Source organism: Chelonoidis abingdonii, chromosome 8 (assembly GCF_003597395.2).
Source record: "Chelonoidis abingdonii isolate Lonesome George chromosome 8, CheloAbing_2.0, whole genome shotgun sequence".
Lineage (NCBI taxonomy): Eukaryota > Metazoa > Chordata > Testudines > Testudinidae > Chelonoidis > Chelonoidis abingdonii.
Genome location: NC_133776.1, coordinates 59,414,595 through 59,429,147, shown reverse-complemented (window position 1 = coordinate 59,429,147; position 14,553 = coordinate 59,414,595). Strand labels below are relative to the sequence as shown.

The window sequence follows — 14,553 nt, the reverse complement described above, 5'->3', positions numbered from 1 at the left end:
CTGTTCACCCCCAGGAGGTGAGTCTTTCCCTGTTTGTGCCCCAACCTCTGGCAGTGCTGGCCTCACACTTGCTGTCTGGTCTCTTAGATTTCCCCAAGAATGATGCCATTCCTCCTTCCCCAAGGGATTCCCAGAGTCAGAGGACACACAGTTTGCTGGGATGGCCAGGGGAAGGCATGGAGTTAGATTTTGGGTGGATCTTCAGGTAGAATTAAACCCCCATAGACTGACTGACTGGGTTGGCCAAGGAGGTTAGGGGAGTGTGTAAGTAATCCAGGGTGGGCAAACTTTTTGGCTGGAGGGCCCCATCGGGTTTTGTAAATTGTGTGGAGGGCCAGTTAGGGGAGGGGGTTGTGGCCCCATCCAACCCCCCCCATTCCCTGACGGCCCCTCTAGGACCCTTGTCCCATCCACACACACCCCGCTCCCTGTCCCCTGACTGTCCCCAGAACCCCTGCCCCTGCCACCCCATCCAACCCCCCCTCCTTCCTGACTGCCCCCCCGGAACCCCTGCCCCCATTCAGTCCCATGTTTCACCTCCAACCACCATCCACACCCCCACCCCCTGACCACCACCCCGAACTTCCCTGCCCTCTATCCACCCCCGACCCCTTTACCATGCTGCCTGGAGCACGGGTGGCTGACGGCGCTACAGCCACGTTGCCCAACTGGAGCCAGGCCATGCTGCTGCCGCCGCCACCACCACCACCACCACGCAGCTCAGAGCACCAGGTTAGGCTGGGTTCTTCAGCTGCACTGCCCCAGGAGCTCACAGCTCGGCCGCCCAGAGCGTTGCACTGGTGGCAGAGTGAGCGAGCTGAGTCTGGGAAGGCGGGGGACAGCAGGGGAGGGCCTGGGGACTAGCCTCCTGGCCAGGAGTTCGGGGGCCAAGTAGGACGGTCCCGTGGACCGTAGTTTGCCCACCCCTGACGTAATCTAATGATTGGTGCTTGGGCCCCTTTGTCTCTAGGCTGTGGCATCTCTTCTAGCTCATCAGGTCTGCAGATAAGATCTGAAAAGGGGGTCAGGGAAAGGGGAGATTAGATGGGGATGTGCCCGACACTTGCAGCTCAGGTTTGGGCCAGTTAATTTCTTACCCCATCTTGTATAGTCACTGCTGGGGAACGTCACAGGAGTCGCGTAGCAGAAATGGCAGAGCCGAAAGCACGTGGCATTGACCAGCTGATCTTTGACCTCTTCTCTAGATGTTCATGAGGGCCCAGTTTGACTATGATCCCAAGATGGACAGCCTGATCCCCTGCAAGGAGGCGGGGCTGAAGTTCAAGACCGGGGACATCATCCAAATCATCAACAAGGATGACAGCAACTGGTGGCAGGGCCGGGTAGAAGGGTCCTCCACGGAATCAGCAGGGCTGATCCCCTCCCCTGAACTGCAAGAATGGTATGTTCCAGAGCTGCTGGTGAAAGCAGCTGGGGGAAAGGGGCTGGGGGACTCCCAGTTGCAGGCTCTGTGCACAGCTCCAAGTGCTGCATCTCCAGCATGGGAGCTGCCCATGAGCTGGTGGCTCAGAATCCACACCTTGCATCCATGTGGAATGTGTTTCAGAGATGAGACCGGTGTAGGTGCCGCTCCTTGGAGAAGCTGAGCCCAGCTGCTCAGTGCAGAGAGCTAGGTAGACGGTGTCTTTTGGAATGGGCTGTTGGCGCCCTCTGACCTTGACCACAGTGACCCATGTGTCTAGCCTGGTGCTGCCCTGATCACCTTGGTGTGGACACTATATCTGGCAAGCAGATACTCTCTGACCCCTTTGGCGTGAGCCCTGAGTATCCTTTCCTTACTCTTGTGCATTGAGGAAATCCTGATGCTTCTGGGGGTTGCTAGGTTTGGACCAAAACCTGACCTGATGTGAACTCCCCCCCCATCGCTCGTGTGTTTTTTCCTCTTGCAGGCGTGTGGCTAGTACAACCCAGTGCAGTCAGAGCGAAGCCCAGAGCTGCAGCCCCTTTGGGAAAAAGAAGAAGTGCAAAGACAAATACCTGGCCAAGCACAGCTCAAGTAAGCAGCCTCCTTCCTTGTATTAGTCCCTGTCTGTTGCTGCTCAGGATCAACCCTGGCAGCTCTGTTGCCGCAATGCACCTTCCCATCGGGCAGCAGGACAGGAGTGCTCACAGGACTCTGGTGCTTAGACCAAGCACTGGCTCTGTGAGGTCGTTTCATCGGTTGGACAGCGTACGCAGGGTGCTGCAGCCTGGTGACGGGGCTGGGATCCACATGTCCTCTGCAATAGGCTCCCTGGTCGTGTGAAAACTCTTTCCTGTAAAAAGCAACAGAGAGTCCTGTGGCACCTTAAAGACTAACAGATGTATTGGAGCATAAGCACCCACGAGAGTTTATGCTCCAATATGTCTATTAGTCTTTAAGGTGCCACAGGACTCTGTTGCTTTTTACAGATCCTGACTAATACGGCTACCCCTCTGTCTTTCCTGGGATCTCTTAACTTCCCCTCCTGGGAACAGTGCAGTCAGAGCTGCACAGCATGGCCGTGCGCACTCTGGTAGCTGTCTCCTTACTGGAGGCTACCACACCTACCCCCAGGGTAGCAGGAGGAAAGGCATCTTGCCCAGCGCCGTGCCTGGCATTGACTTTACTGGAAGAGCCCCCTCGGGTACAAATCAGTCAGATGACCCTGAGTCATCTGGTAAATGACAGTCTATTATTTTTCCCCTCGGGGATCTCTTTACATTGTCTCCTCCTGTTTGCAAAGCAGCCTGCAAAGCACCCGACTTGCTGGCTTTGTTTACATTGCTGCTGTGGAGTCGCAACAGGCATGGACTGGGGTGTACGCAGGGAGGAGAGAGGATGTCATCTGAGTTTAAACAAGCGGTGTTCTCAGCCTGACTGAACGAAAGAGCTATGTAGGAACAACTCTCCCAGCGGCTGGTGCCAAGGGAGGAGGGGGGTGCTGCCACTAGGCATTCAGCTTTGTAAAAAAGCCATCTGTGAGTTTTTACAGCTGTTCTAGGCCCAAGTGTGTTAGCTGGGGATGGGTGCAGAGTTAAATCCCAGTTCAGGAGGGATGGACAGAGACCCGTAACTAAAGATAATGTGAAGCCTGTTGTCCAGCCCCTCCTGCAGACTCCCCCACCTGATCTCTGCCTGCTTTGCTCCCTCTCCCCTGGGATTTTGCCCTCCCAGAAGTGCAGCTCTCTGCTCTGCATTAGGAATTATGGGCCCAATTCTCCCCTGCACTGTGTCATCGTTTACACTGTGCATAGTGACACCCGAGCATTGCCATGGCACCCCGGTGACACATTACAGGCTGGAATGCTCAGAAGGGCTCAGCACCCACAGCCAGGGCCACAGTTTAGCACAGTGGTTACGTGATGGGTGCTGAGCGCCTTTAAAATTCTGGTCCTTGTTTGGTGCTGAGCTGCCTTGACTGTAGGAGTGGAGACCTTGGAAATCTGGCCCTGAGCTAATTTATGGCCCTCGTCATCAGACGCATCACAAATCCTGCACTCAGGTCCTGGCAAGTCAGCGGTTTTCAGTTCACCTCTCCTTAAAACTTTGTAACAGATCAGAAATCTGTTCCTCAATCAGGGATAATCCCCTCTATTCACCACCTTCATCCAGAAGCCCAGCCCAGCCAAGCCAAGCCAAGCAAACAAACGCTGTTGGTTAAGTGATGATCTGCTTGACTAGTGAGGTGTTAATGCACCAGGACCTGAAACTGACCTGTAATAAGCCAGTGCCAACAATGCCCCAGAGAACTGAGTGGTGCGGGGTGGAGAGTCATGTGACCAGAGCCTGGGGACATGCTGGCACCTGGCCTGGCCTGCAGACTGGGAGACGGTGACAAACAGGGCAATAAATCAAGGGGATAAATAAAGATCCCCACAACTCCCTCAGGGGAATAAACTAAGATCCCCATAACTCCTTCAGATAAGAGTTAGTCTTGCAGATTCCAATTTGGCTCCTCTGGGGTCCAGACTCCTGGGCAGAACTGAATGGGGAGAGGAGAGGATCAGCTGTTTATTTCACACCTTGTCACAACAGTTTCCCTATATTAATCGCCAAAGTAAGTTACCATTTGCTGATTTCTCTCTGCAGCTGAGTTTCTAAGGGATGCAGTGTGACCTAGGAGGGAGCCTCAGGACCAGAGCTGAGTGCATAATTGATATTTTTTGGTACATGGGCAAACTGAAAAAATCTTTTAAAAAAAAAAAGGCTCAAAGCAAGCCTATTTTTTTTTGTTTTTGTTTTTGTTTTTGTTTTTGTTTTGGCCAGGAGAAAAAATCATTTTGGGTTTATTGTTTTAGAGTGCCTTTCCCTCTCACTCTCGGGCGCCATCTTTTTTTTTTTTTTTTAATTTTGTTTAAAAAATTAGCTAAACGTTTAAATGAAATGCCATTTTGGAAGGAAAAGTCAAAGCATTTCATTTTGACTTTAAAAAATCTCCATTTTTTTTCCAGCCCAGACTATTCACTGAATTTGGAAATAGTTTTGTGCCCCCCAAAAGGCAAGTCACGTCCCCTCTCTGTGCCTCAGTTTCCTCATATTTTAAAGAGGGCTAATGATCCTGACCTTTGTAAAGTAGTTTGAGATCTACTGATGCAAAGTGCAATATGAGAGCTATGTGGTGGTATTCTATATCGATGCCAATATGTCCCAGTGGCCCTGGGCAGGGATGTGCCCTGATTTTGCATCTGGATTGGTTCTGATGCTCTCTTGGTTCCATTTCCCCTCTCTCCTCCCAGTTTTCGACCAGTTGGATGTGATTTCGTATGAGGAGGTGGTGAAGCTGCCAGCCTTCAAGAGGAAGACCCTGGTACTGATAGGTATGGCCCTGCCCCTTCTGTACACATTGTGGTTTTCTGGCCATTGTCGCTCTCCACTCCGACCCTGACAATGGCCTGGACAGAACAGAACCTGATAGAGCATTTCCACTGGGGAACCCTGCTGGCTGAGGGTTAGTCAGTTACTCCTTTAACACAGGTTTGATCTCAAGGCAATGGGAGTGTTTCCATTAACTTCAACAGACTTTGGATCAAGCCCTTGATCCTTAAAACAACATCAGCTGGTGGATTTATGACCTAGAGCTGGCCTGAATAAAATTCATTCTCCTCGGATTGAGAGTCCTCTGGATTCTAAAGAGATTTGTGTCAGGGTTTGGGGTGCTGCAAGAGTCACCCCAAACCCCCACTCTCCCCGTGTTTTGAGCTGCCCCTGCTGGCTGTGCAGTAAAAGTTACCATCCCCTCGTTCAACAGCTGAACTGGCATCCTCAGGCACAGCTGTGCTGGCCAGGTCGGGCATCTAGAAACTGGCACTGTTAGCAGTACCCAAGTCATGGTGCGAATTGTGCTGCAGAGGGCACCTGGAGGAAGAGCAGCCAGCCCTGGGTGGGAGGGGGTGGGGTTTTTTTTTTTTTTTAAAGAATGATAAAGCTGCCTCTTGTTTAAACCTCAGGGTGGGACTCAATCCATGTCCTGAGCCTTGCATGGCACAGATCCCTTGGTATGAGATTCAGGGCATGTCTACATGGGGACACTCAGGAAAGTTATTCTAAATTAGCTTTTAAAGTGGGTTAGTTAAATCACATTTAAACCCCTGTGTGGACACTCTCATTCAGAATTAAAGTGGCCTTAATTTGATTTATCTTAATTCACTTTAAACAAAACTTAATTAAGACTGCTCTAATTCTGAATGAGAGTCCACACGGGAATTTGATGTGGTTGAATTAATTCATTTTAAATTCATTCCTTTCGGTAATTTGGATTAATGTTGCTGAGTGCCACTGTGTAGACACTAAGATCAAGATCCTGAAAGGTATTTTGGTGCCTAACTCCTATTGGTTTCACTGGGCGTTAGGCACCTAGGAGGATCCAGACGTAACTTGGCAGTGCCGAGGCTATGCCTGGCCCAGTCCATGGAGAAGTAGTGGGCTGGCTCTGGGACTGGAAGTGTGTTGCCCTGCGTTATGGCTGTATTGAAAAGCATGGGGTCTCCCATTTTGCAGCGTCTGGTCCGTTCCAAAGGGGGGAAGAGGCTCAGCTATCTGGCCTGGGCAGTCATTATCCCATTCCTTCTGGGAGACCTAACAGGGATGGAATTTCCATTGCTAACTCATCCTGCTCCATCCCTACCTGCTTTCTCTGCCAGAGGTCCTTTCTATGAATAGGAGTTCTTCTCTTACCCCCCTGACATGGCTCCTGCCATCTCCCTCTCCCCTTCTCCAGCACAGGAAAAGCCTCTCTCGGGGAGCACTGATCTCCCATCCCTCTCTCATCCTCCTGCACAGGTGCAAGCGGGGTAGGTCGTAGCCACATTAAGAATGCCCTGCTCAGCAAGAACCCAGAGAAGTTTGGGTATCCAGCTCCATGTAAGTAGTCCCCCACAGTGAGGTCGGGCTCTACAACCAGAACTAGCCATTTTAAAGCCCTCAGAAGGCAAGTTTCCCAGTGCTCACTCCTAGCCTTGCTTGCAGACTGCATAGAGCTGAGGGGTTTTATGTGCAGAAAAGCTGTTTCAGGGAAAGTTCAGAGATTGCTCCAACTCCCTCTGAACCCTGCACACTTTGAGCTCATGGTCACTGAGCACTGGGCTTTAGTGGGTGAGGGATACCAAAAATAGTCCCTGTTTAAAAAAGAAAGATAGGGAAGCTCTGAGGCATTCCTAAACCAGATTTTCTGTACCGTCCGTGGTGCGTGCAGAACCCCTGTGGGGATGAAGTGGCAGGAAGAGGTGATTGATGCTCCTTTGGAGTGACTCACGAGAGTAACGGGACCACCCTAAATGCCATCAGAGAATGTTTCAGCCCTATGTGTTCATAGATACAGGAGTGCACAACCTCAGTGCAATCAGCCTTGAAATCAGACCCAAGCTCCTGCCACTGGATGTCTCAGTGACCCACTGTGTTGAGCGAGTTTTGTCTGGTCTGGTTTGTCAGTGTTGCTAAAGTGGCTCTGGAGGTTGCCTGCAGTCATATTTAGGGAAGGTGGTGTTGTCCCACAGGGTGTGTGCTGCGTAAATGGGGCCTGCCTTGACCAGCTGGGGCTGCAGCGTCTCCAGCACACTTGTACTTTCCAGCAAGGTGGCAGCTTGTTTTTCCCTGGGGCATCTTTCTTTGCCATAGGGGAAAGCGATTGGGCTGATTACCCTGTGGTCCTGCCATAACTCCTGAGCTGTGCCAGTGCTGAAAACATGGCAAGGCCAGCTGGAGAAGAGCACATTCAGCCAGGCCCATGCTGGGAATGGCCTGGTATGCACGCAAAGGCTGGTGGAGGTTGCTTTCATTGGGTTATCTTGGCTGTTCGGAGCCTCCTGCCAGCAGTGGAGAAATAGAACAAGAGGTGTCAGGAGCCTGGCCTCAGAGCTGGTAGGTCAGTGTTTTCCCTTGGCTTTAAATGACACCATCAACATGACACCTAGTCAGGTACAAAGCAGGCCTCCTAGGTCTTCCTGGGCCTGATTTTTGTTACCAATAGAACTTTAACTGTCCGAAGAGTTACAGTCCAGTCCAGGCTCTAACATGAGTCCTTCTTCCCAAGTGATGCTGCTTACAGTGACTTTGGCTGGCCAATGAATAACGCCAGCTTTGCCCTATTGATTGCTAGGGGCAGGGCTGGGAGGCCCTTGACATAGGTAAGGAGGGCGAGAGGCAGAAGTGCTCCAGATCACCTCACCTGAGCAACTTTCAAAGCACTACAGGCAGCAAATCCATGCTCTGCCCAAGCAGCAAAGGGTTAAAGCTGGTGCAGGCCCTGCCTCTCTTCACCAATTGCTCACTTCCTCTGGCTCTGGCTCCCCTCTCCTGGCCTCCCTAGGGCCCAGATGAGCCCCACTTCTTGGGAACGCATTAGGCTTCCCATGGTGCAGAATGGCACAGCAGTCACCCTCTCCACAGTCTTCCTGTTCAGTAGTCACCTTGGCCCAAGCTGGCTGGCCCCTTTGGTTCCCTTGTGGGGTGGCAGCACAGGTCAGTCACCCAGCTCTCCCGCCCATCCAGACACCACACGCCCCCAGAAGAAGAACGAGGTGGATGGGAAGGACTATCACTTCATCTCCACTGAGGAAATGACCAGGGACATCTCTGCCAATGAGTTCCTGGAATTCGGGAGCTACCAGGGAAACATATTTGGCACCAAGTTTGAAACAGTGCATCAGATCCACCAGCAGGATAAAGTCGCCATTCTGGACATTGAGCCCCAGGTGAGGAGGGGACGGGGGCAGCGTGTTAGGGGTCAGAGTTGGAAAAAGCACCTCTAAAATTTGTGGGGGCAGCTTTGCACCTACATTTAACTACACTTGCAATTGAGGGTGCAAACGAGGTTTTAGCCCTGTCTTCCAAACTGTGCACACCAGTTGGGCAGGCAGAATGCTGGGGCCCATTACTCGCAGGCATGATGTTAGTGGCTGGATAAAAAATGTATCCCTTAAAGCATAGCCCAAGGAGGGGCTGGGTGAAAAGGCAAGGCAGTGAAAGAGCAGGCCATTGGCTAGGAGAGTGAGACACTGTAGAGGGCAGTGAGCTGGACTGAGCTATGGACCTGCCAGTAGCCAGGGGGGAAGAGCATAGAGGGAGGAAAATAACCACAGAGATAAAACCAATGGATGGACTCCACCTAGTGCCCCTATACTGGGCAGATACCTTGGGTGAGACTGCTGCTGATGGCCCCACACCTTCCTGCTGCACAGATATGGCAGGGAGCACCTGCCTCCTAGAAGCAAAACATAAAGGCAGATGGCGAAGCTGCCACAAGATTGGCATATCCATCCCCAGGGCACGGTGGAAAAGACAGGGGAGTCTGTGCCCCAACTCAGTGACTTACTGCCTTCAGCTAATGACGGGGGCATGGAGGCAAACCTCTCCCCTCAGTCAGAGCTGACTGTTCCAGCCCTTAATGATGAAGCCTGTTCTGTGGGTCCCTGAGAACTTTCTAATGGAATGAGAGAGGATAATTACAGCTGCAGAGGTCACCAGCTGCTGGCCTGCAGAGGTAGATCGAGCTAGCTCTGCTCTGCCCTCAGGTGTCACTATTTCAGGTCGGCACTGTCTAGCTCGCAGAACATCAGCTGCTCCTGCAGCCAAGGGCCAGCATCCGCATGGCAGCTCCTGGAAGGGTGCAGTCGGAGTCCTTGGCTGCATCCCAAGCTAAGGATTTTTAAAGTGAATTTATACTTAGCTGATGTGACAGGCCTGGAGCCCAAAGGCCTCTAGCAGCAACAGTGCAAGCTGTCTCCAGCCCCACAGCCAGCCGTTGACCCACCTCTCTGTGGCCAGCTGTCTGCCTCCCTCTGAGGCCAGCAGATGCCCTGAGTGTGATGTTTGGGGATCCTGGCCTCCAGCAGGGATCCAGCAGAGCTGGCAGTGCTCTGCAAGGCAGGAAGGGCCATGCGCTCTGCTCCTGGCAGAGCTGCCCTGCCCTGCCCTGAAGAGCAGCTGTGATTCGTTTGCTCCTCATCCCTCTCTTTCCTCGCCCCCCCATCTGCAGACTCTAAAGATTGTTCGCACTGCCGAGCTGTCCCCATTCATTGTTTTCATCGCACCAACAGACCAGGCCAATCAGGTGGGTGCCGTGGTGTGGCGGGAGGTGGAGCGATTACGCAGGCGTGACGCTGGCCAGTGCATCTGGCCTGATGTCCTCCCATACTCACTCTGTCGCGCACATTTGCCTCTTTGCACCCCTCCGTGGCCACTGTGGCTTGTGGCCGGGGGGATGAAGAGACCTTTCCTCACAGTGGTGGGACCCCAAAGGTACAGTTCACCCCAAGCAATTGTTTCTGTTCCCTTTCCTCCCTGGGGACTTGTTGTCCTGTCCCCTGTTCAGAAACCAGCTTGCATGTTCCCTGTTGGGTGTCTGGGTTTTCCAGCTGCAGGAGTGGAGTTCACCTGAAATACCCCAAACTTAAACCTCCCTGAGATAAAGTGCTGAGCACCAGGTAACTCCAAAGCTGTGAGCATGGGTGTGCTTTTCCCCCCTCACCCCCCAGCTGGGAGCACAGCAGCTGTTTGTAGGGGGCTGGGAGCTGATTCCCCATTCAGGCTGGTGGCTACCTGAACTTGAACAAGAGACTTGGGCACAGCTTCTTCCCCCTCAGCCAGTTGCCAGCACCCAGGGCCCAGTGGGTCCCAATCTCCCCACTTTGCAAAAGGAATCCCTTAGGAGGTGAGATGAGGCAAACCTGCCCCTCCCCCAGGGCTGCTTCCCCTGCCCTCAGAGGGATTGTGGTGGCTGGAGCCGAGGGAGTGAGACTGTCCAGCATGTGTGTTCTTCCATAGCTCTCCCCTAGTGCCTGGCTGCCTCCAAGCCTATAGGAATAGCGAAGGCAGCTAGACCTTCACCCAGACAGCAGCATAGCTGGGGAGGGTGCCCCTGCTGCTTCATTCTCCCCCACCAGAACTGGGGAGGGGAGGGCTGTCTCAGGACTGGAATTACAGGGGATGGGGCAGTGCGGGCGGAGGGTTTGTCAGCAGCTTCTCCCCAAAAACCTCTCCTTCATGAATGAATCCCAGCTAAGGTGCTGAGTTTCCAATTGGATGGCTCCCTAAGGGGCCCTGGCATGGCATTCATGGATTCTGACTTTGCCCTGCTCAGGCTCTCCTTCCCTGTGCACGTCATTGCACTTCCTAGACTCAAAGCGCTGTCAACTCGCAGTAGTTTCTAGCTGCAGAGACCTTCCTGCTGTCAGTGGGGCTCACACCGATTAGACTGCAGCCAGCCCAAAACAGTAACACCCAGATCAGCTGCCCCTCTTCAATCTCATGGGTATTTAATGGTGCAGTCTCCGGTGCTGTGCAGCAGCCAGGTGATGGGCATTGTATGAGAGACTGGCTTAGGTGTGCTGCTGGATGGGTCCCTTTGTCCTGGCCTTGAATAGTCTTGCCTATGCAAATGGAACAGCGTATGTTCTCTTGATTATTTAGCTAGCCTAGCTGCTGCCCCTTACGACTGAATATGACAGCGTGTGGGGGGGTGGTATGCAGTGATTTGTTCAGAAAGCACTGGGCTCCCAGGCTGCAGCTTGCAGCAGGCGCGTGTCTTTCTAGCCCTCTTGGTTTCTTAGTGGTCCAGCTAAGCTACCCCATTGCTAAGCAGGGTGTTTGCATGGCAATGGCAGGGTAGAGCTGAGCATAGCTGGACATTGAAACCAGGGGGTGAAAGGAGCAGGATTGGCCACACATCCCGTTTTGGCCAGGACAGGCCATTTTTTAAGCCCTAGCCCAGCCGTCCCAACTCTTTTGGCAAAACTGGGCATTTGTCCTGTTTGCTCTTGCCACTGGATCAAAGTGGACAAATGCAGTTTTGCCAGAAAAGCGGGGTGTGACCCCTAACAGGGCACGGAGGAATGTGCAGGGGGGCGAGTGGGAATGCCAGCCCTGCGTGGGGGATGGGAAGTGGAGGGGGGCCTTGGTCAGCCCTGTGGGATGTTGCATTTTCCCTTGTTTACTCCCTAGAGGAGTAAACAAGCCGAGGCCAGGACCCCTGCTCCAGCTCTTGGACAGGGCTGGCTGTCAGTCGGCCTGGAGCTGGGGATTAGGTTGCAGCCAGTCTGATCAGGAGGATGTAACAGCGGGAGGCAGTGGTGAGCTGGAGCCGGTTCGCGCCGGTTCGCAGGAACCGCTTGTTACATTTTTAAGCGGTTTTAGAACCCGTGTTAACTGGCTTCCCGGCAACGGAAGCTTTGATGGGCTCCGGCCGGGAAACGTGTAATTCCTCCTCCCAGCCGCCGGGGGGCGCTGCGCTTCTCTGAGGGAGCCATGTGGGCTGCCCCCTGGCCCTGTTGCTGCTGCTGCTCCTGGGACCTCTGGCCCTGGGGCTCCCCAGCTGCTCTGCTGGGCCTGGGCTGCGTCCTGCTGCTCGAGCTGCTCCCAGCCGCTCTCCCGGTGTGAGTACCTGCACCCCCGCCCGCGGCCCGTCCTCACCCCCTGCCCAGCCACCCCTGCCGCATCCCCTGCCCAGCACCGCCCTGCCACATCACGCAGCCCCTGCCACATCCCCACTCCCTTGCACCCCAGTCACCCTCTGCCGCATCCCCCTGCCCCAGCAGCCCTGCCCACATCCATCCCCTGCCCAGCAGCCCCCTGCCACAATCCCATCCACCTTGCCGCTAGGTCACTCTGCCGCATCCCCCTGCCCATCAGCCCTGATCATCCATCCCTGCGCCCAGCAGCCCTGCACATCCCATCCCCCTGGCCCCCAGTCACCCTCTGCCGCATCCCACCCTGCCCCAGCACACCCATGCGCATCCCCATCACTCCCCTGCCACACCCACACCCTGCCCAGTCACCCTCTGCCGCATCCCCCGCCCCAGCCAGCGCCCTGCCAAATCCCCATTGCCCCTGCCAGTCGCCCCTGCCCGCAGCACCCTCTGCCGCGCCGCTGTCGCAGCAGCCCTGATCACATCCCACTGCCCACTCCCGGCCCGCGCACTGCTGCTCCAGCACTCTGCTGCATCTTCCCTGCCACCAGCAGCCCATGCCCCTGCCTACAGCCAAGCCTGCCCGAGCACCTTGCGCATCCCCCTGCCCCAGCCACTACCATATCCCCTTCTCCGCACTCTCTGCTGCTCTCCCTGCCTACAGCCCCTCTGCCAATCCCCTGGCCAGTAGCAGCCGTCGCTGCATCCCCCTCCCGCTCCTGCCCAATGCCAGCCCCTGCCGATCTCCTCTGCGAATCCCCTGCCCGCAGCAGTCCCTTGCTGTACTTCCTGCCTTGCCACAGCCATCCCGCCTGCCCCACAGCCCCTGCCACATCCCCTGCCCAAGCCACCTCTCGAACGGCATCCCCCTGCTGCAAGTCCACCCTCTTGCCCGCCACGTCCGCGCATCCCTCTGCCCACAACCACACCTGCCACCACCCCTTCGCGCATCCCCTCTGCTGCAGCACCCTTGCCCATCAGCCACCCCCGCCGCATCCCTCTGCCCGAACACGCCCTGCCCCAGCCACCCCGCGCATCCGCCCAGCACACACCACCCTGCCGCACCACCCTCTGCCTGCATCCCCCTGCCCGCACCACCTTGCCCAGCCACCCGCCCATCCCCTCTGCGCCGCAACCACACCCTGCCCCAGCCACCCCCGCCGCATCCCCTCTGCCCACAACCACACCCTGCCGCGCCACCCTCTGCTGCATCCCCCCTGCCTGCAGCCACCCCTTGCCCCAGCCACCCCTGCCCACAGCCACCACCTGCCGCACCCCTGCCCGCAGTCAGCTCCTTCCTCCAGCTAGCCCTGCCCCATGCCCACTGGTGCCCTGCAGTTCCCAGGGCAGTAACCTTGCACATCTACTTCAACGAGGGGGGCAGGGAGCAACTGGGACCCACACATGTGCGCACCTTAGGGGGACCAGACAGCAAGTGTGAAAAATCGAGACAGGGTGGGGGGTAATAGGAGCCTATATAAGAAAAAGACCTAAAAATCGAGACTGTCCCTATAAAATTGGGCCATCTGCTCACCCTAGCACACCCCCAGGGAGTGGCGGGGACCCACACGTGAAACAGAGCTCCTTTCTAGTTCAGGCCCGTCTTTTTAAAAAAGAACTTTAGGTAGGGTTAACGTACATCTGTATTTTCCTGGAGATATCAGGCTTTTTGGTTCTTAAATCACCGTCTGGGCGGAATTTTTAAAATTCCTCCTGGGAAAATACAGATGTATGGTAACCCTGTTGGTACAAAAAATACATACTATGGCACAGCCCTTAAATCAGAACTTTTTATAGAGAACCGGTTGTTAAAATTTTAGCAACTCATCACTGGCCGGAGGGCTGATGTAGTCTTTGAATGAAGTGCCACCCGCAAGGTGATTAGTGTGTGTTTGTGAAGTGCTGTCCAATGGAAGGTGTTACGTAAGGGCTAACTCTTGTGCTACCTGAAAAGTTGTGGGCCAGCTGGCTCCAGGGGCCTGCTACCCCATGCACTGGCTGCAGTTGCTGAAGGTGCCAGTGTGAAACAAGGCTGAGCTACTATTGCTAAGAACTGTCTCCTGCCACAGGGGACAGGCCCTGGGTGGTGAAGCAAGTGCTATATTTAGCCTGCTTTCACAGTTCAGGTGACTGCTTAGTAAGTTAAGGGGAGAGTTTAGAGCCAAAACGTGACCTCTGGCAGCTCAGAGGGCAAGGAGCTGGGGTATTTTTCCCTTCTAAATATGCTCTGGCTGCTGAGCGCCACCCAGAGGGGCACAGGCTGCAGCAATTCACTGTTGCCCAGAGTTGAGCTCATGATGCTGGTAAACAGAAGAACCATATTAATTTCAAGTGCTACTAGGGATAGAGATGAAAGAACAATGTTAGAAGAATCAGAAAAATAACAAGGAGTCCGGTGGCACTTAAAGCCTAACACATTTATTTGGGCATAAGCTTTTGTGGGTGCAGCTGAAGAAGTGTTTTTTCTGTTTTTAACCCACTCACGAAAGCTTATGCCTAAATAAATCTGTTTGTCTCTAAGGTGCCACCAGAGTCCTCATTTTTCTGGATACAGACTGCCCTTCTGAAAGAGAGAATCAGGAAGGAAGTTGTACTGGAGTTCCCATTTATGATATTAATTGGATGCTGGAGTAGGCTCCTGTGCGCCTGCAGTAGTTTGGGGTGCTGCAG

General features: G+C 54.3%; 1 protein-coding gene across 5 annotated transcripts in view; it reads left to right on the top strand.

Moving 5' to 3' along the window:
* MPP1 (MAGUK p55 scaffold protein 1) overlaps positions 1 to 14,553 on the top strand; it is a 43,518-nt gene that overhangs the window by 26,687 nt on the left and 2,278 nt on the right. For 4 of the 5 annotated variants that reach the window (XM_032772314.2, XM_032772317.2, XM_032772319.2 and 1 more), the window contains exons 6-11: positions 1,206 to 1,402; positions 1,911 to 2,017; positions 4,720 to 4,800; positions 6,263 to 6,343; positions 7,970 to 8,172; positions 9,456 to 9,530. In XM_032772314.2, the coding sequence (XP_032628205.1) occupies positions 1,206 to 1,402; positions 1,911 to 2,017; positions 4,720 to 4,800; positions 6,263 to 6,343; positions 7,970 to 8,172; positions 9,456 to 9,530 (744 nt within the window). Of the gene's footprint in view, positions 1 to 1,205; positions 1,403 to 1,910; positions 2,018 to 4,719; positions 4,801 to 6,262; positions 6,344 to 7,969; positions 8,173 to 9,455; positions 9,531 to 9,791; positions 9,904 to 14,553 lie in introns of all 5 variants that reach the window. The other variant, XM_032772316.2, reaches the window with a different exon arrangement.